We start from the raw sequence: 20,460 nt of genomic DNA on the forward strand, positions 1-20,460 counted from the left end.
CATTTAGAAATGGGTGGAATGACAAACTGCACTTTAACTTCAGCACACCATCCCAACAAAGCAAAATCATGCTTTTTTAAAAACAGGGATATCAAAGATGGCTTAAAATGTATGGAGCTACAGTAAATACGGGATTAGTCCAAATCTAAAGGCTACGGTACACTTAAGATTGAGGCTGAGGTTCTCCCACTACAAAGACAATGTTTAGATCAACATGTGCTGCCCTAAAATGGATCACTTAAAGTTGTAACCTAATTTTAATTGGTGCTGTGCAAACTCAGATTATTATATAGAGTCTGTCCAGCCATGTCGTTGTTTTTTTTTTTTTTTTTTTTGGAATGACAGAAATTTCAGTCTATATTCAAGGAATCCAAAAGAGTTGCCACTGTAAGTGCACTGAGATATTCCCACAAAATATTTAATAAGTGGGCTAAGTGGAAATGCCCAACTCACTTTGCTTTTTTTTTATCCAGGAAAAAAGGTTAAAATTTCCTTACACGTAACATTAGTACACTACATTGTGTCTATCCATATACAATCCCATGAAAACTCGCACTGAATTTGACTATTAATACAGTGAAACTATTTGGAATAATAATAAAAAAAAAAATAATGTATTATTTCTCTATTCCCATAAGAAGACGGTCCCTCCTTTTGTTGAGCGTTTGACCGTGCATATGTGCGCTCTGCTGTCTTCCAGTTCCACCTTAAAACGTGTTTTGGCCCCGCTTGCTCCCTGTAGTTTAGGTTGTTTGGGGTTTTTTTGTCCTCCCTGCAGCAGCTGTCACCCTGCATTACTCGCAGTCAGCTAAATGAAACATTATACTAAACATATGCATCGTAATCAGTCCGGTCACACTTACAAGAACACGCGTTAATAAGGCAATCAATCACTCTGGAACAACCGAGTTGTTCTGTAACAGCTCATAAACAGTGTGTAATGAAGAATTGGAGGTTGGCATGACACGGCGCTGATCAGATAATCAATGTCAAAGATGGGATGAATGTCAGTAAATGCAGTTTTCATGTCGTTTCTATAAAATCTACCAATTTACAACAAGCAGTTCAATTACCCTGAAAATACAGTCAATTAAGCGGGGGTTGGGGAGGGGCTGATTGGACAGTAAGGGCCAGGATCATCGATCTTTGCATTCCTATCTCGCTGCTGGACATTTAATTTAGTTTTTCTATTAGCACCGAAATAAAGAAAATATAAAGTGTATTAAACAAGCCAAAGATTTATTTTCTTGTCAAAAACTATTCAGTGAGGCTGACAGACAGTCCTCTACATTATTATCATGAGGTTGTTTTTTTCTGTCTGTCGTGCACATTGGATATAAAACTCATCATGTTAAAGTGGGCAGTGTTTTTCTGGCCTCAGTCTTTTCCCCTTTTACACCCCCCATCTATGTCGTTCCAAGCCTCTGTTTAGTAAAGAGCAAGCAAACCTGGTGATATATCACAGCCCCTAATCCCATTTCTTTTAATGGGGACGTTCAAAAAAGCAACTTATCTTAAAGTCCTCCTGGGGCCACTCATGGTGTTGGCTATATTTTTAAACCAAGTGCAATTAACGAGAGTATCAGCTTGTATCATTTAGAGGTAATGTAAAAATAATGGTAAATTATAGGGCCGGAATGACCCGTGATGGCAGGCCTCATATTCCCTGTAGCGTCCTGCGTTTTTTTTTTTTTTTTAATATATAGAGAAATAGGCCTATATATAGATCTATCTATCTATCTATCTATCTATCTATCTATCTATCTATCTATCTATCTATCTATCTATCTATCTATCTATCTATCTATCTATCTATCTATCTATCTATCTATCTATCTATCTATCTATATATATATATATATATATATATAAATATATATATATATATATATATATATATATATATATATATATATATATATATATATATATATATATATATATATATATATATATATATATATATATATATATATATATATATATATATATATATATATATATATATATATATAGTGCATATTTGAAATTTTGCGAACAAATTAAAGATTTAATTTTTTGGAATTATACTTTGGTATGTCGTTTATTTTGCCAGCACTGGATAGATTTGTGTAAAGATTTTTATTTACCTTTTCAAGAACAAACACGATCAATAAATAACAGGATTTACATTTCATATTGCACATATTTTTTTTCAAGTTAAAATATTTAAATTCATACAGTCATTGATATTTTAAATACAGAGTTGAACACAGACCCAATGGTAGAAAGGCGAAAAATAAGAATAAAAAATTTCCAACATAATAAAAAAAAAATCATAAAAACATTTTTTAGAGGGCCCTGATGACATATTCTACATATCCACGTTAATTTGAAATTTCACTCAGTAATTTCGATTACTGTTGAATTTATTAGCAAATGGGCAGGTCCTTCCAGTGTTTAAACAATAAAAAAAACATTCATCAAGTCACACAAAATAAATTATATTCATATATAGATATATATAAAAAGGAAAAAGTGTTTGAAAAATTGCCTACCATTTACATTTCATGGTCCTTTTTTTTTTAGATCAACAATTCAATTAATCAGTAGAAATATTTGCATTTTTACAGTTCACATGTTTTAGAATTAACATATCTGAAATGTCCCAAATGGAACGACTGAAATGCACATTTTAAAAATTCCTATTGTTTTTTGTTGTTATTTTTGTCTTTGTTTTGCGGATGCAGACATATTTTGAAGCATTGTGGGCAATCTGATCTGAGTCCATTCCCATCACTGTGTGCAGGAATTACCTATACTGGGGTGATATAAGGAGGTCCGGTAATGTAAATAAAGCAGATCCTGCTGTGTGAATCCACTTCCCCCCACTTATTTGGAGCAGAAGATCATTCAGGGGGCTCTTGGAAGGCTGCTTTATCAGAAATTTAAAGTCTCCATGTGTCAGCCGGTCTCCTCTTACAGGGTGCCAGGAGTGTCGCTTTGTTCCAGCTCTTTTGTATATCTAATGACTTCCCTCCGCGGGTTGTTAGCGCATGACAGCGGGTCTCAAAACGACGAACTTTTCTTGCGGCCGTGTGTTCAAAGGAGCTCCATCTAGGTACGATGATTGGCAATTTTTGTCATGATCCTCTCGTTATTAACATAAAAACTGACATGGAAGACGCGATGTGAAATGATATGCACCTTCTAGCTGATTAGGGAAGTCCCCACAGAGCAAAGACTGGGTCTTGGAAAAGCTATATTGTTGCCAAAATATCATACTGTTCTAGACCTTAGTGAAGAAAGATTGGCCAAGAAACACATAATAATGAAAATACATTCTGCTTTTGAAGATTTGACAAACTGCACCTTAAAAGTAGAATAGACAGCAAAGTAGAATTTGGACTTTTGAATTTCAGCGCTATTGGACTTTACTTAAAACTACAATCAGCACATCCAATGGCACTTTAAACAAAAAAGTCAATCAAGATGCCATTTAATAAACTAATTAAACTGAGGATGTTTTGTTTTGATTGCACAATAACAATTTGCCCATTTTTCAATTCCAGATCTCGCAATTTCCCTACCCTAAATTCATTTCGTACCCATCTCCTTGCATGCCATTTTAGTCTTCTGGATAGGTATCTTTGGACTCATTTTCGTACCCAAATTCCGTTTCGTAGATAAAAGCCACAAAAATATTAAATATCAGATTTTTTTTTTTTTTTTTTTGATAGTCAGTTTCCATTATAAATTATGGGCATCTTTAACAATAGAATTTGTATGATATCTCTGTAAGATTTTGCATCCTTCCAATTTAATCAGCTATGATTCTAATACCCATGTGATCCAATCAGGGCGATGGTTATTTCGAAACTTCGTCGTTTTAAATATTTCCCATTTTGCTTTTTAATTGTTTGTGTTTAAATAATTCGATCATTTTAAAAATCTCTGAAATTTCATAAGAGTAAGATAGCTCTAAAAGAGGATTAAATTATTATTTTTGTTTGTTTGTTTTAAGTCGGTGATTTAACACTGTTTTAAGTGAGATCTTAGAATAGTAATGTTTAGTTAGTCCTTGAAATCTTTGATTAAAGTGAAACTGACTACACTTGTTTAAGTCTATAGCTGATAGTTTCTTAAGAGGTGCGAAATTGAATTATTAGATGTGAAAATAGGAAATACGGAAATGAAAATAAATACCTGTGAGAATGTACCCTCAAAATTTAAACAAATTTTATGTTTGTTTGTTTTTTTCTTTGTCTGTTTATAACCCTGTGTTTGAGATCTATAGACCAGTTCATTCTTATAAAATATGAAAGATTATGACAGATCAATCCAAAATATTTTTGAAAAGATCTCCTGGTAGGTATTTGTAATCTGGAGTTCATACTACATTAGAGGAATATGAGGAGACCAAAAGAACACAATTAGTAATCTGTTCTCGAAACAGAGATCAAATGAATCAGAGTTTACATGAAACATTCGGAGCAAGATACAAACGTGGGGCACGAAACGACCAGAACAGCTAAAGCAAGGAATGGTGAGCGGGCGATATGACAAGCACAACAATATAAGCTTGTCCACTCGCATGACAGTGACACGTCTAAGAAAAGAAAAAAAAAGTAGGCTTTGCATTGCATTATGTACTGTCCAGTCCTTTTTTTTGTTTTTTGTCATAAATATTACTTACAAATTATAATGTGTGTCTGTTTACAACGTTTTATGCACATGTGTCCTTAAAAACTGACCTATCCCTCCTGAACAAGGTGATCAGTTATCTGTTTAGTGAGCTCTCCTCTCGTTGATCGGGCGATGGGACAGAGGTCTTACTGAGAACAGCGGCGGAATACGGCAGGAAGCCACTTTCTGATCTCTGAGCAGAAGCCGTGCAGGTAAAGTCAGCGCCGGCGCTCCTGGAGCCCAGCGCGCTGGCCGCCTGGCTGCTGCTGTGGCAGCTTAGGCACGAACAGGGCCCGGAGGCAGACGGAGCGCTGACCGCGGCCGCCGCAGCTGCAGCCGCGGCTGCTGCGGAAGCTGCCGCCGAGCTGTTGAGGCCTGCCGGCGACTGGTACAGTCCTGGGTGTCTGAAGCTGCACAGGAGCTCCGGACGTGAATATGGATGGGAGAGGGCGCGAAAGGTGTCGAGGGGCCGGATAGAGGTGGCAAAGGGCGACGAGGCGGCTCCGCTCGCCGCGGCGGCCGCTGCTGCCGCCGTGACGCCGACGTGCGGATAGTAGTGCAGAGGCATGTGTGAGTGGAAAGGATAAGGTAAACTTCCTGTAGCGGCCGCATGCGTCATCATGTAAGTGTAGAAGCTGGGGTCTGCAGGATGGGGCCAAGACATGGCCAGGCGCTGCCTCTTATCTTTCATCCGCCTGTTCTGGAACCACACCTGCGCATAGAGTCAGAACAAGGCCCCTGTTGAGACTGCCGCATCGCTTTCAAGCATCACATTTACAAAGGGGTCCAGGGGGTGCAGGGCATACACACACAATTTTTTTATTTTTTTTAACAAAATTATTAAAATATAAATGCGGATTAGATGAGATGCAACAATTGAAAAACAAAAAAATATATATTTGGGTGGATCTTTTATAATGAAATTCTGCAAAATACGAAATAATTTTTTGTGTGAGCACATTAAGATAAAATAAAAAATTCTCAAACAATTATTTTTTTATTAAAATATTGCTTTAAAATATCTATTTTTTTTAGCATGTTTTCATAGCTTCCTTTTTCTATTAATCTTAGTAAGCAGCCTCACCTTTATTGTCGTTTCCGGCAGATTCAGCGCTGCTGCTAATTCACACCTCCTTGGCCTGGAAACGTAGTTTTCCCGATAAAATTCCTTTTCCAGCCTCCCGATCTGTTCCCGAGTGAAAGCAGTCCGGTACCTCCGAACCTGGTCGGTGTTGGAATTGTTGGATCCTCCAGCCGAGTTTCCGTTCATGCTCGCAAGGGAGTTCGAGCTTGTGTTGGAGGACGCTGAATTACTGTCAGAGAAACCTAAAAAAAAAAAAAAAAAAAAAGAATTATACGCCTGCTTTAAAGCCTCCTTAAAAGCTAAAATACAAATACAATTTGTGTGCACCTTCGTAGGCCTGTAATTGCATCATTTTAATAGCGGTTTTTATTGTGGCAGTTTTGGATAAATATTTAGATGGGAAAAAAAAGAAATAAAAAGTAAAAAATTATTATTTTTTTTAACTTTATCATAATAGTATTAATATTGTTGCAATTTAAGGAAAGGGGTGGTTTAACGTAGAAAATAAAGATAGATTAATAAAGCAGAAACATTCGTCTACACGTGTGTGATTCTAACTTGCGTTTAAATAATAAAAAAACAATTAAAATAACAGTGAGTCTAAATCAAATCTCACCCTTATTGTTTTCCTTATGCTGGCTCGGGGAGCGATGCGCCGGGCATCCCACCTCCACATCGCTGTTTATGTCTGATTCTTGTGAAACTTCGGAGTAAAGGCTCATTTTCTTCCTGCTTTCCGACGACGAAATCTCCGCCGAAGACGCGTTCTCGCTCCCGTGGTGCGTCCCAAAGAGGCTTTCTATTTCAAACTTGCCTTTAGTTGGGATGTCCCCGAGATTTCCGTGGAGGGAAGCCGATGTTATTCTCGGGCTTAGCCGCCCGCCGTGTTGTGAGTTTTCCAGGGCCTCCAGAACTGAATTTCCTGGCGCGTCCCCGAGTCTCTTCCCTGAAACAGGACTGTGCAGACCCCTTTCCATCAATATCATCTCTTTTCTTATCCTCTCCATCATCTAGACGTTTAGAAAAGGAAAAAAATAAATAAAAAAAGAAGCAGTAGGCACAAAACTTGTCCAAGGATGGGTTGCAGCACCAGTAAGTTCTGTCAGAGCCAAATCCGCATGGAACTCTGCTTTACCGCGTCTGGATCAACCGTTTTATAAGTAAGACGCAAGAAAATTTAAGAACATGAATGCAACCGAGCTGCAGACGTGCATCCCTCCTCACATGCAGCGGTGGAAAAAAAAGTAATTCATCAAAAAATTGCTCGCTTTCCGTTGTTAAAACGCTGGGCTGACGCTGCTCCAATGATCATTTATTGTAACAGGTTTATAAGCAAATAAATAGGAGAGGGCTGTCACTTGATGATGGAGGCGGCCTTCGGTCAGACGAATAATATCCAAGTGAAGAGAGAAGAGAAGAGTGAGGAGAGAGGTGCGCGTCCCTGGCTTGATCTTTGAGTCTGTTTCAGATCGCTCTTGGGTTTGGTCTCTTGGGGGCAAATTGACAGTCTGATTAATAAAATGAGCGGAGCAGCGTTTCCCTCTTCATTTAGGAATATTATTATGCTTTGATTCTCTATTGTTTGCCTCCTCTCTTTTCGCCCTCCCCCTCTCTAATCGTTGTTCCTTTTTTTTATTCCGATGATTACTTTTACTCTTTTATTGTCTTTGCAGATCCTTTATCTGGATTTGAGCTCCTATATGATTAAGAACAAAATGTTGACAAAATGTTTTCATATATTAAGAGAATCATGATTTCTTCGTTTTTATTATAATTTTTTCCTTAGGTAAAAGTGATTTATCTTTCACTAAGAAAACGTGCCAGTTAAGTTTAGTTTTAATGACACCGCTTCATCAAAACGCGCGTTTTATGCATATATTCAAAACTCCGCAAAATATGATTTGATAAAAACCAGATATGATTTAAAATGCCTTAATGTATCTGTTACTATTTTAATGCCACAGTTACATGTAAATAAAAGTTCGTTTCTGTTTGTTTTTTCTTTTTGTCCATCGATGTCAAATTTAACCCATTATAATTCACAAAATTAGTTGGCTTTTTTTCTTAATCTTTACATTAAGTTAATTTGCGATTTCTTCTCATCCTAGTTGTAAAGCTCTTTGTAGCCATTTTTAAAATGTATTTGCATTTACGTTTGTTAACATGCTTTCTGCACGTGTAAAGATAAACCCATGCATCCACTGATTGTTCCACGATTTATATCAACGCCTTTAGTTTCCTCTGCATGTCCTCTGGCGCACCCTGCAGGCTTTTTCGTTTACTGCTGACTAATTTGCGAAGTGGTTCATTTTATGTCCTGACTTATATCTTTCCTGACCTTTATTGGGAATCTTCGCCGGAATTGCTTTGCATGCCAATGCCTGTAGTTATTTTGATGAAGCAGTTGCAAAGGAAAAACAGTCTTTTCCAATAATTCTGACCAGTAGACCAAGTTCTGAATTGTAAAGACTTTGATATCTAAACGAGGCAAGTTATTAATGATGCTTTGACACAAAGGTTAATAAATGTTGCATTTTTTTAAAGCAAAAATAAAATGAGAAACATCTAAGAGGCAAAAAAAAAAAACACACCACTTTGGGTGCAGGCTTGGTATACATATTTAGATGTGAGCCCCCTGCTTGTCTAGAGTGCCCAGCAGACACATTTTACAAAAAAAAAAAAAAAAAAAAAAAATAGATATATATATATATAGATATATATATATAGATAGATAGATAGATAGATAGATAGATAGATAGATAGATAGATAGATAGATAGATAGATAGATAGATAGATAGATAGATAGATAGATAGATAGATAGATAGATAGATAGATAGATAGATAGATAGATAGATAGATAGATAGATAGATAGATAGATAGATAGATAGATAGATAGATAGATAGATAGATAGATAGATAGATAGATAGATAGATAGATAGATAGATAGATAGATAGATAGATAGATAGATAGATATAGGCATCAGTTACACACATGTCAGCTTAAACCACTAAATTATGATAGTTATAGTGGCAGAGAAATCATTTAGAGGTAATTTATTAGTGTCTGGCCTTTGAATCTATTTAAACATTAGTTAAATGCAATGTTCTTTTCTTTTTCCTTTGTTTTCTCGTGAACAGCACTTTGAATTGTCCTGCCACTGATATGCGCTACATTATGTGAATCGATTAGCGTCTAACTTTTCACTATAAAAGTTATAAAGGTAGTGGTTGTGAACTGAGCATTAAACATGTCCCATTGTCAGGTAAATAGAGCAGAATTCAAATATAGAATTGTGAAACATTTAATATTCAAATAAATAAATATAGTCAGATTAGCAGGTCAAGGAATTTTGAATATATCTGCAGGGCTATAAATGTAATTCTGTTTAGTGTTTTTAAAACTTTTTTTTAAACACAGCACCCTCTACAATAATTGACACTCTTGATACAATAAGGCTTCAATGTAATTCTAATCAGCTCAGTTTATTTTTATAGATCGATTTTACAGCACATCATCTCAAGACACTTTACAGATATCAGATCATACAGTCAAATCAGTGAAATGTAAGGAAAACCAGATGGTTGCATTGAGTCATTTTCAGGTATGCCCCTCCTTGATGAGTATATGAACAGCAGATATTCACTTCCGTTGTTTTGTTGACTCTACAGCAATGCCTCACAAGAGCATGCATGCAGCAACAGTGGAGAGGAAAAAAAAACTCCCTATAAAAAGTAAGAAACCTCCAGCTGAACCAAACTCAGTGTGATTGGCCTTAGGCCAAGGCCAACTAAGAAGAGAGAAGAAGACATGCAAGAGGAAAATAGAAGCACTGATCTATAAATACCTTATATTTTTGAAAAGGTACCCTCACCCAATAGCCTGGCAATCAATAAAACAGAGAAAAACAGTAACAAAGCAAAGAAAAAGAACAGTGGGTCTCGGCAATAATGAGAGCAGAACAGATTAACTCTGAAGTAGTTTGGATGTCAAAACGGATGAAAGAGAGCAAATACAGTTCTCTCTGAATGTGTTCTCTTGAGAGAAACATGATTAAACAGTGAAAAACAGCTCTATCCGTTGAAGGTGTTGATGAAAGGAGCCCAGATGATATTTCTCTCCAGGATGGTGTCACAGCCAAACAGGAAGAGACCAGGTTAATCTACTATGAGAAGAAGATATATACATTATCATCAATGAATCATTCATTGAAGTTTTAGATCACAGTTTTAAAAGTTTTAGTTTCTGACCCACAAAACAGTCCTAACATGGAATCAACTGCTGATTGAGTGAATTATTTTCATACATTTAAATACTATAATACATATATCCTCCACAATTAGTATTATATTTTGTTTGATTTATTTTCTGTAACTTTTGGAATCAATGATTTAGATCCAGCCACTGAGTTGTGATGATGAGCAGTATGTTTAAGATGAACCTTTTGAAAACCAGTACTAACCCATCTCATCTTTTCTTGCAGAGTCTGTTGGATTTTTATTCAAAGGATCTTAAAAAGTTAATTGTACAACAAACAACGTTTAAAATAAGGTGCTCAGGGGGTTTAGAGAGAAACAGGCCCTCAGCACCACAGTTTCTCCACCATACATAATAGGTTTGAGGTTCTTTGACTTGCATCCAAAGTCACCTGGAGAGTTTGTTTCTTATTTGCAACAGAACATAAAGCATGAATTTTATTCATGTGAAATAATATGACAGGATATGATTTGTTTAATGAAGTGGATTATTTAAACAGTGTTTAAAGTTCCAAGTGGCAAACATTACCTAAAAAAAGGACACAAAAATGAAAGATATATTTTAAACTCTTCTCCAGAAGTTTTATAAATATGATAACGTCAGAAGTCAATTATCATCAATGTGCTATTTTAAAACTTACAAAACTCTTTTTTTTCTCATAGAGATTTACTTATATTGGGAATCAGCATGTTTGACATGAAGTTAAGGTTTTTAATTTGTCTTTATTCACCAATACCAAACTATAGCTGTTTTAATGTAAATTCTGTATCAGATTTGAGGCAACTAAATAAATGTTTGGAGTAATGTTCTTACAGTGATGGAATTTAGCATTTTTTTTTATCTACATTGTCCATATAAACAATATGTCTACACATTAGTTATTTTTACTCTTAAAAACATGAACATGAATTAACAAAAATATATATTCATCAAAGTGAAGATAGCAGAACAGTTTAGCCTACTTAGTTCTCTTAAAGGTATAAGCCATTTCTCAATTGATGTGAAAAGAAAGCGAAAACAGAATAAATCTGTTTGTCTAAACTTAACTGGGTTTTTAATCAAGATCTTATCTGCATTGAGTGCTTCTTTTGACTATGAGAGGAAAAGGCATAAAATATATTTAAATGGAAAACTTTAAAAATAACTTCAAAAACACCTATTTTAGAGTATTATTGGACTCATCATTTATAAACTGTAAAATTAATTTTCTTTATAATCTCTGGGAAGCAGGAAGAAGTTGCACCATTAAATACAAGCATCTTTATGAGAAAAGATATGTTGCATAACAACATAGCCCACATCTGATTGGGTTTAAAAAAAAGGGAAAAAATAGGAAATCTTTTCAGACTTTTTCATAACAGTCATATGTTAGAGGGCTTGGTATCAAAATTATGCAATCATCACGTTTGCTGGACTACAATAAAAACTGTCAACCTTTTACATAAAAACATGTTTCACTGAAATATATAGATTGTCCTGAAAAAGAAAGAAAAAAAATCTGTGTGGTGCTTTGCTATCAACATCATTCATGGCTGCTGATAATTCAGACTGAAACCTGTCAGAAAAAAAAAAAAGATTTTAAAATGACAAAATGACTGCCAACAGCAAATCCCTCAGTTTGACCAGTTTTGTTGAACTCGGTCCCTCTCCAGTGGCCAGTGGCGGAACTGCAACATATACCACTCACCTCAAAGCAATTGTTGTTCCAATGGTTCTAGAGTTCAACGTCCTTCGTGACATATTAGAACAGACAAGATAGAAAACGAAGCAAAGCTAACATTTTTCTTCAGAATCTGTTAACATGCAGATAAAGAAATGTAATAGTTTAATAAGGTGCATTGGCTCTCGGAAATACTCTTCTTGTTTTGTTTTTGCTTTGGTAAATACATTTTAAAGAGCACAGTATTTTGTAAATTTCATTTTTTTCCCATTTTACTATTCATGTTGAACATCAGCAAGACTCATCTTTACTTTTTCTCTTTCCTAAAGGTGTAGAGTAGCTGCTGAAAAAAAACAGTTTATGTTTACCTGATAATTCAATTCAATTTAATTCAGTTTTTTCATAAAGCCCCAATCCTAACACGGCCTATTACAAAGAAAATCCAGTTGTTGTGTACCTTTGATATATTTATTCTCGACTCCAGTAGGGTTGACAAATAATTAATCAGATAATAATGGACTGTTGTATATTGTTTGTAAACACATGCCCTACTGGCTGTGTGTTAGAAAAACAAATGAAGGTGTGAATCCAGCTCAAATACCGCTCACACAGAAGATTCTGTACATAGAAATATATTCAACACAAGTTCATTCAAAATAGAAGACTTTATTAATAAAAATCATTCAGCTCTAAGTCAAATATATTTCAGTCAAAGGCTCTTGACTAAAAGTAGTGAAATTCAGCTTAACTAAGGTAACTATGTACAAAGAAGAAGGAAACCCATAGTTGACAACCATATTGAATGAGATGCAGTGGTGTCAAAAGTACACTCTTTTGTTACTTAGAAGTATGGATACTGCAGTTTAAAAACACTCTGGTTAAAAGTCGAAGTATCAACTTGACCTCTTTACTTAAGTAAAAGTGAAAAAGTATGTTCTCCAAAAACTAATTAAAGTATAAAGTTACCTTAAAAAAAAAAATAACCAGACACCACTATATGAAAAAGCTAAATTTTTCGACTATTTCTAAAAATTCTTTGAGATAGGGCCAAGGATGAGGGAGGTCTTGTTGGTCTCCGTCTCCCGATACGCTCTCGCCTGTGTCCAACCTTTCAGAAATTTCGACATCTTTTTCTGAATCCAATATTGTAGCATGGCATAGACAATTCACGTTTGCAGTTTGAAGAACACCTTCTTGCTTCTGATGATTTCCTTTAGCTAGCCAATGAGTGTTTGCGTTTTATGATTCATCCAATTACACTAGTTTTCAGTAGAGGTGGATGGCGCCAATAATCTGCATTGGATGGCGCACATGAAATAAATACTTATAAATATCAAACCGAAGCAAGAGTAACCAGTAATGTAATGGGTAGCGACAGCCTATAACTAATAACAAAGATGGTGCAGGCACTGCTCGGGGAGGAGGAGTTACGTGAACAACAGGGAACAAAAAGTAGTGATCATCTGTCTGAATGGTAAGTTAACTGAGTTCGCTATAAAGTCCACTTTATAGTCCCTGCTCTATATAGTTATTGAGGGATTTAGGGGTTAGGGAGTACGTTCAGACACAGTAAACTTTTAAACAGAGGTGAAATGAGCTTGTGCATGCTCTTGCATGTGTTGATTTTGTTGATTTTGCAGCAATTACTCACACCAAGCATGGATGCAGAGGCAGTAGAGAGGAAAAACTCCCTTTTAACAGGAAGAAACCTTTAGCAGAACCAGACTTTGCATGAGCAGCTTTCTGCTGAGGCCTTCTGGAGTTCTGATAAAATGTGCTAGTGAGTTCTTTATGTGATAACAATAATTAGAGCTCTTTAAAAGTTTAAAGAGTAGGGTTAAAAGATGGAAACCTATTCATCCAAATAAAATATACAGGCTTGGCTATGTTCTCTCCAAACATTGTAGGGTAATAGCTTGGACTTGTTTTAGTGATTCAGGAAACGACTTTAAATTATAGGACTATGGATTCTGTTCTGTTCTGAAAGAGAATGTCCGGACAGTCATCTGTCATGATCTGGCCTGTTTGCTCCCCGTTTATTGGTTATTTCTCTCACCTGTCGTTTTCCCTCCCTGCCTCAATTATCATTTATTCCTCTCACCTGTTTCCTTTGGTTTATATTCAGTTCAGCCTGAGCATTCAGTGCCAGATCATTATTTGTCTTTCTGTTAGCCTCTCTGTTATTTTGATTCCTTTGTCCATGTTTTGGATCCTGGCAGCCAGTGGAAAGAGGGTTTTGTGTTTGTCTCGTCTCCTGATCGTCCACTGTGCCTCCCCCGCTGAGTCCTCTGGGTTTTTGGCTCTATATATGGGGAGGTTCAGTTTTTATCCAAATAAGCCTGGCTCCAGTGAGAAGACCAGTTTAAAGGTCCTGCATAAAGTTCTGGTTCCACGTCCTGTCTCGGCTACCCTCTGCCACTGAGCCTGCCCATCTGCACCTGATCCTGTCTGCTCCTGTGCGTGACCACCTGGTCATGCTTTCAGACCCTGTCAGACTCTGAACCCGCTTGGGAGCTTGTGGATGCCTGGAAGTCTGGATCCTGCCACCTGTTCCATTCCTGTCTGATCTGGATCCTGTTCTGTCTGTTCTGCATCCCTGACCAGGATCGACTTCCAGCATGTCCTCTGGGACTGCAGCATTTGGGGACATTCTTGGACTGGACTGTTAAACCAGGTAAGTGGCCAACTCAAATAATCATCTTCTGTCAGATGATCGTGGTCACTTACCTGTGTTTGTTCTGCAGAATGTCTATGATTGGGCGGTGTCCCGCCCCTCCTCCTGCAGTGTCTGCGAGCCACAGCTCCACTTCAGTTTTGTTTATTTAATAAACGTTTTTAACTTTCCTACTGACTGTCTCTCCTTGAATACTGGGTCCTCTGTCCTCGGTTCATGACAGTCATCCATTACTAGCTGATTGTATCGACTCATTGACTCAAAGGCAATCCCTCACACCAAGCATGCTTGCAGTGTTAGTGGAGAGGAAGAACTCCCTTTTAACTTGAAGAAACCTGTTGCAGAACCAGGCTCAGTGTAAGCTGTTATCTGCCGAGGATATAAAAGCAGAAGACAGACAAGCTCCAAGTCAGCTCCTATGTCAGAGGATGAAAGAGAGCAAATATAGTTAGTCAGAGAAACAGGACTACACTGAAAAACAGGCAGAGCTCAAACATCTATAGACAAAGGTCTTGATGGCAGCAGCACAGCTGATATTTCTCTCCAGGATGGTGTCACAGCCAAGCAGGAACAAACCAGATGAAGCTACTATGATGAGAATAAGCAGAGACAGCTTAACCTCTTACACCCTCAGGGGGTATAAATAAATTTCTGCCTGACAAAAACACACAAAAGTAAATCACTTATAGCCTCACAGCTATAAGATTTAAGAAGAAACTTTTGGTACCTCTGTAAAGGTAAGATGTCATAGAATGGTTTTCTGGTGTCAGGACCATTGTAGCTTTGACCCTGCCTGAAATATTAGGGACAAAATACAAAATATTTAGCATTTTTTGAACCTCGCCAAAATTTTCTTTGAAATAAACATTGCAAAACACTACCAAAATATTATTTATAGCACAAAAAAGTAGTAAAGACTTTTAAATCTAAATGTTGTGTAAAAATATACCAAATTTGGACTCAATCAGATGAATCATATTTATTTTAGAATGGTATTAATGAGAAATTTCTTAGGCGGAGAGGCCATTTTGGCACATTTATCCAAAAATGTCACCAAACTGTGCCAAATGTGTTTTTACATCAATACTAGGGGTTTGCTAAAATTACAAGGTCACGTAGCAGCTGGACCCACCGGTGGGTCCGCAGGGTTCTAGGGGTTAACAATATAATGAGCAAAAATAATATAGTGCTTTGCAAAATAATCTAAATTAATTTATACTTTTGTCAAAATATGTCTCAAACTTTATGGTGTAGTTCCAGTGTATGTGCTGTAGATTAATCAAAGAAAGCAAATCACATTCCAAAAAAGGGTAACTATACACTTTTTCAGTGGGAAAAAGAGCATTAAAAGCAGAAAAGCAGCTGAAGGCTCAAAGACTACTATATGAAAACTCCATAAATCTGACCAGAGGAAAGTTGTGGTTGAAAGAAAGCATCAGAGGTCTGGATAAAAGTTTGTCAAAACTCAACAGGGAACAGGAAAACATGGATTTAGATGATACTCTGATATGATGAGATGAGATAACAAAATGTGCCACCCCAACAAATCAGTCATCACCATTCGCTGGTGAATCATGGTGGTTACAGCATGCTTACTGTATGTGTGATGCTTTTCTTCTGCAGAAATATGAGAGCTGGTTAAACAAGATGGTAAGAAAGATGGAGCCAAATCCAAAAAGGAATTCATGGATGAAAACCTGTTGGAGGCTTAAAAAGACTTGAGACAGAGACTAGTGGAGGTCCTGTCATTGGAACCATATTAAGCATACAGCCAGAGCTACAATGAACTGTTTGGATCTACAGATCTGAAACAGTGGCCTTAACTAGGAAGAAAATATTTTGCTAACAACTATTTTAAGGTAAAGACAGAAAAACAAAAGTTATAAACCAAAATATTTAGGAAATAAAAACAGTAGAGCTCACCAAGCAAACATGTGCAACAGGAAAATAATGATGTTGTCTATGGATAGAAATAATTGGAAAGAAAACTCCTGCACAAACCTTTGGTAACATGAAGAGAAATAGGGTTGGCATCTATCAGGGCAGAGCGAGAGACAATGATAAAGGATTAGCTCTTATGAGCTGCCATTTTGGGATTTTTGGTTTTATTTAGTTTTCACTTTGGGTTTCCAGTTAGGCTTGGATTTACAGTATAATACTCTGTTTTTTCTGTTAACAGTAATCTATTTTGAATAACTTACTGTTCCTTTTTTTTTTTTTGTTATTCCCTATTCAGCAGTACTTAGTCTTTCCTATAGTTTTTTCATTTATCTTTAGGTTGTATTTTACAGTAACTCTCCATTGCCCCCTAGTGTCACCTTCCTTCCCTTTGGTTTTCTTCTAGTTCTTTCCTTGCACATCTGTTCCCACTCAGATCTTTAATCCAATCTTTTTGCTTTTATTGAATGATTGATTCATTAGACTTCATAGATTCATAGACTATCCATATAGATATGTATACATATATTTATTTTATATATACCCTTCCTCTGCAGTTTATCTGTTTGGATCCTCATTATTATGTCTTTATCAGTTCTTGTCACTCTCCTCCTGTTAAGTCTGTTCTGCTTCCCATGTACCTTGGATGTTTAATTTTGGACTTATACTTTGGCTGCAATAAATCTGCAAGAAATCATCTATGTCTGTGCCTCTGCATTTTAGCCATTTCCAGTGACAAACTTCTCTATTTACTAACACAAGCTGGCAATTGAAAGAGTACGTTTGATTTGATTACGTTTATTTAATCAATAACAGAGTATATAACAATATAGAAGAAAAACAAACTAATTCTGTACGTTGGTTTTGCAGCCACGGGCAAATGATAAAACTCAGTCTTTGGTTGTACCTTTACTAATAAAAAATAATATTAAATGCAATGATTCATATAGAATTTCTAGGACTACATTCGAAATAGCATAAAAATACCTAATACAGAAGAACTATCTCTCCAAAACAGGGTAGATCAGTGTTCACATATTTGTTTTTTTGTCAGCTGTTATTTCACCTTGGATATAAAAAGTCTAAATTCAGTTAGCGTTTTTATTGCTGGTGGTAAACTGTTCCTGGTATGAGGCCCTCTGAATGAGAAGGAACCTTGACCAAATTATGTTTTATATTTTGCAGGTTTATAGTTTCCACAGCAACCCTGGTTCTGATTCCAGCTCTGCTGACTTTGGGAATCGTTCTAATTCTGGGACAAGATCCTTGATATATGTAAAAGTTAATTTTAAAAAGGAAAAACTTATTAAACTATTAAAACTTAAAAGACTGTTATTTCTCCAGTATTTTGTAGTGGTACCACTTCATTATTCTTTGATCTGGGACTTTGAGTGCTTTTTTATACAACAGCGCCAAAGGTTTAAACACAGATTGAGCTGCTTGGCTTGAGACAAAATCATGGCATGTTGGTACAACTGAGAAGTTTCCCCACATAGGCATGATCTCATAAAATTAAACCAGCTCAGAATATATGAGAACATTTTGAAAAGGTTATGTCAAATTTGCTTTAAGATCAAAAACATTTTTCCTTTACAGTTCAACAAGCAGATAAATGAGATTATGTTTTTTTTTTTTTTTTTTTTTTTTTTTATTAGTTACAGATGAACACTTCTTTTTCCTTTCTAACATATTATAGCCACACATGTCTGGTGGGAATGTAAGATTACTGTTGATAAGATAAAGACATCCACCCAAAAGGTGTAAAAAATGTTTAACAAAACTTGACTAGCTAACTTAATTACTGCAGATAGAACACATAACTGTTCTATGCCAAAAGCAGAAAGATATATTGTGCAGTGCCATGTGGTGCAAAAAGTCTAAGAACCAATGCTTTGGATCAGATGAATGTTTAAATGGCGTGTTAAAAGTCCAAATAAATCCGCTTGAGAAACTGTTGAGGGCTTAATAACTGAAGTTCTGAGATCATCTCCATCAAGTTGGACTAAGGTTGTCAAAATCTAAAAAAAAAAAAAAAAAAACACCTGTTTGCATATATGCTACTTTGGTAAAGACATGTTACCAAACATACAACAACATGTCTACTTCTATGAAAGTTAGGGTTGGGAGGCTTTAAGAAATACTTCTGAGTTTTAGTTTTATGTATATTTCAGTATGCAAACGTGACTTTTTCTTAAAGAAACCCCACTTCCATTTTCTTTCCTTAAATGAGAGTTCCATCTAGTGGTTATTGTTTGCAAATGCAGCTAAGCGCAACTGGAAATCAACTGTTCTGGCCGCCCTTATGTTGAAAAAAGAAATAAGGAACCTTTCTACCAAAGCTCCAGATCCGCCTGGAATAAATCGTGCAGTGAAAAAAAACACTAATATTTGTCTTTGTGACCTCCAAGTCACAAAGTCTTTAATATATATTAATGTATATATTAATGGAAATAATTGAGTCAGACTATTTCGATAAAGCGTATACGTAGATTCCAAACTGTTTGTGTATATATATATATATATATATATATATATATATATATATATATATATATATATATATATATATATATATATATATATATATATATATATATATATATATATATATATATATATATATATATATATATATATATATATATATATATATGTATATATATATATATATATATATATATATATGTATATATATATATATATATAAAAATATATGGCATTTTGAAATTTGGAAAATTGATTATTTGAACTTGGTTCTCATCAAGTTTCCCCGCATAAAGGAATAATATGTTATTTTAAAGACAAAATATAACTCTCCATACTAAAGAGAAATATTAAGGAAAGATGTTGGCTTCATTTTTGTCAAAAATTTGGACTTTTGCAAATAGTTTAGTGCAGCTGTTTTTATGTTTTTAGAACCAGTACCCATAGCTTCTCCGCTCTAACCCAGACTTTACTCATAATTAATTTACCACCTTTCTACATTGATTATTTCCTAATTTTAATCGTTTGATCTTATTATTCTTAGCGAGCTCCATATTAAAGTGAGAGCTGCATCACAGCGTATGATTATTACCGCCGATAATAAACAAGCCGCGTTTTTACATCAAACGAGCTGTTTAATTTTCCACTCAGTAAAATTAAATTGCTTATATGAAAAAAATCGCTCTCCGCAGTGAGTTTAAATCCTCTTTCTGCCTCCTCTCCCTAATAACAAACAGATCCGAAAATGTTTAGCCGAAAATTATTTGTTTTTTAATTAGTGCCTAATGGCTCTTCTTTTCAGATTTAATTTGTTTGAGCATGAGTAACTCACGGCTTCATAATTAACTTTGCAGGAATGATGAAATAATTCAGTTTTCTCTTGATATTCAATTAAAATCTCAAAGGAGCACTCTGGTCTAGTTTTGTTTTAACGCAAAATAAAGTTGAAGACTGATTGAATTTATTAAATATATATTAGTTTCACAAAGTGAACTTCTTGTTCATGTTGACGTTGTTAAATTATGTAAAAAGGAATGACTATTTCTACATCTTTAATTCACTTATTATAGGCTACTTTCCCTTTATTGTTGTTTGCTGCTGAGAGTCTGGACGTTTCCAGTCGTTTCTCAGTGCAAAGAACTTGAACGAGGGGAGAGGCAAGTTTATTACCAAGGACAAAAGACGGGGAAGCGCTTTCCTCAAAGGCCGTGGAAATCAGCCAGACAGGAGCTCCTCACTTCGGCTCCTGGCACCGTAAACATGGGGATCAAGGAGCTATAAACTAAAACACTAAAACGCTCCCTAATTTTGCAATTGAGGCGTTTATGAGGAGTAGCCACAGCTTTAGGTTTACCGAGTTAAGCATTAAGTAGCTCAAAAAGGCAAATACAAACAGCCGCGTTTGATGCGTTTGATATAAGGAAAGATAAAACAACAATTACACGTTTTAACAGCCGCATGGCGCTGAATTAATGTCCGTTTGGTTTCGCTGGTTGTAGTCTGAGAAAGAAGCACATCCATTGTTTGACACTTGGGGCATTGAAGAAATAAAACTAAAACATTACTTGTCTTTTTCTTCGGCAGCTAGTTTAAATGTTATCCTAATGTTTGAATTAATTGAACCAGACACTCCTTTCAGTAGTTTCTGTAATAATAGTAATACGATATTATTTACCAAATAAAAAACTGAGAGTTT

The 20,460-nt window shown here is 35.7% G+C and overlaps 1 protein-coding gene across 1 annotated transcript; it reads right to left on the reverse strand.

Moving 5' to 3' along the window:
- Positions 1-2,106: 2,106 nt before the first annotated feature.
- evx2 (even-skipped homeobox 2) lies at positions 2,107-7,295 on the reverse strand. Its single transcript, XM_038280184.1, has 3 exons — positions 6,366-7,295; positions 5,750-5,991; positions 2,107-5,377 (listed from the first exon to the last, which is right to left on the reverse strand). Exons 1-3 carry the CDS (start codon positions 6,757-6,759, stop codon positions 4,760-4,762), a joined length of 1,254 nt encoding a protein of 417 aa, XP_038136112.1. The 5' UTR covers positions 6,760-7,295; the 3' UTR covers positions 2,107-4,759.
- Between the last annotated feature and the right edge of the window lie 13,165 nt (positions 7,296-20,460).

This window comes from Cyprinodon tularosa, unplaced genomic scaffold (genome assembly GCF_016077235.1).
Source record: "Cyprinodon tularosa strain WSP-4 unplaced genomic scaffold, ASM1607723v1 ctg158, whole genome shotgun sequence".
Classification (NCBI taxonomy): domain Eukaryota; kingdom Metazoa; phylum Chordata; class Actinopteri; order Cyprinodontiformes; family Cyprinodontidae; genus Cyprinodon; species Cyprinodon tularosa.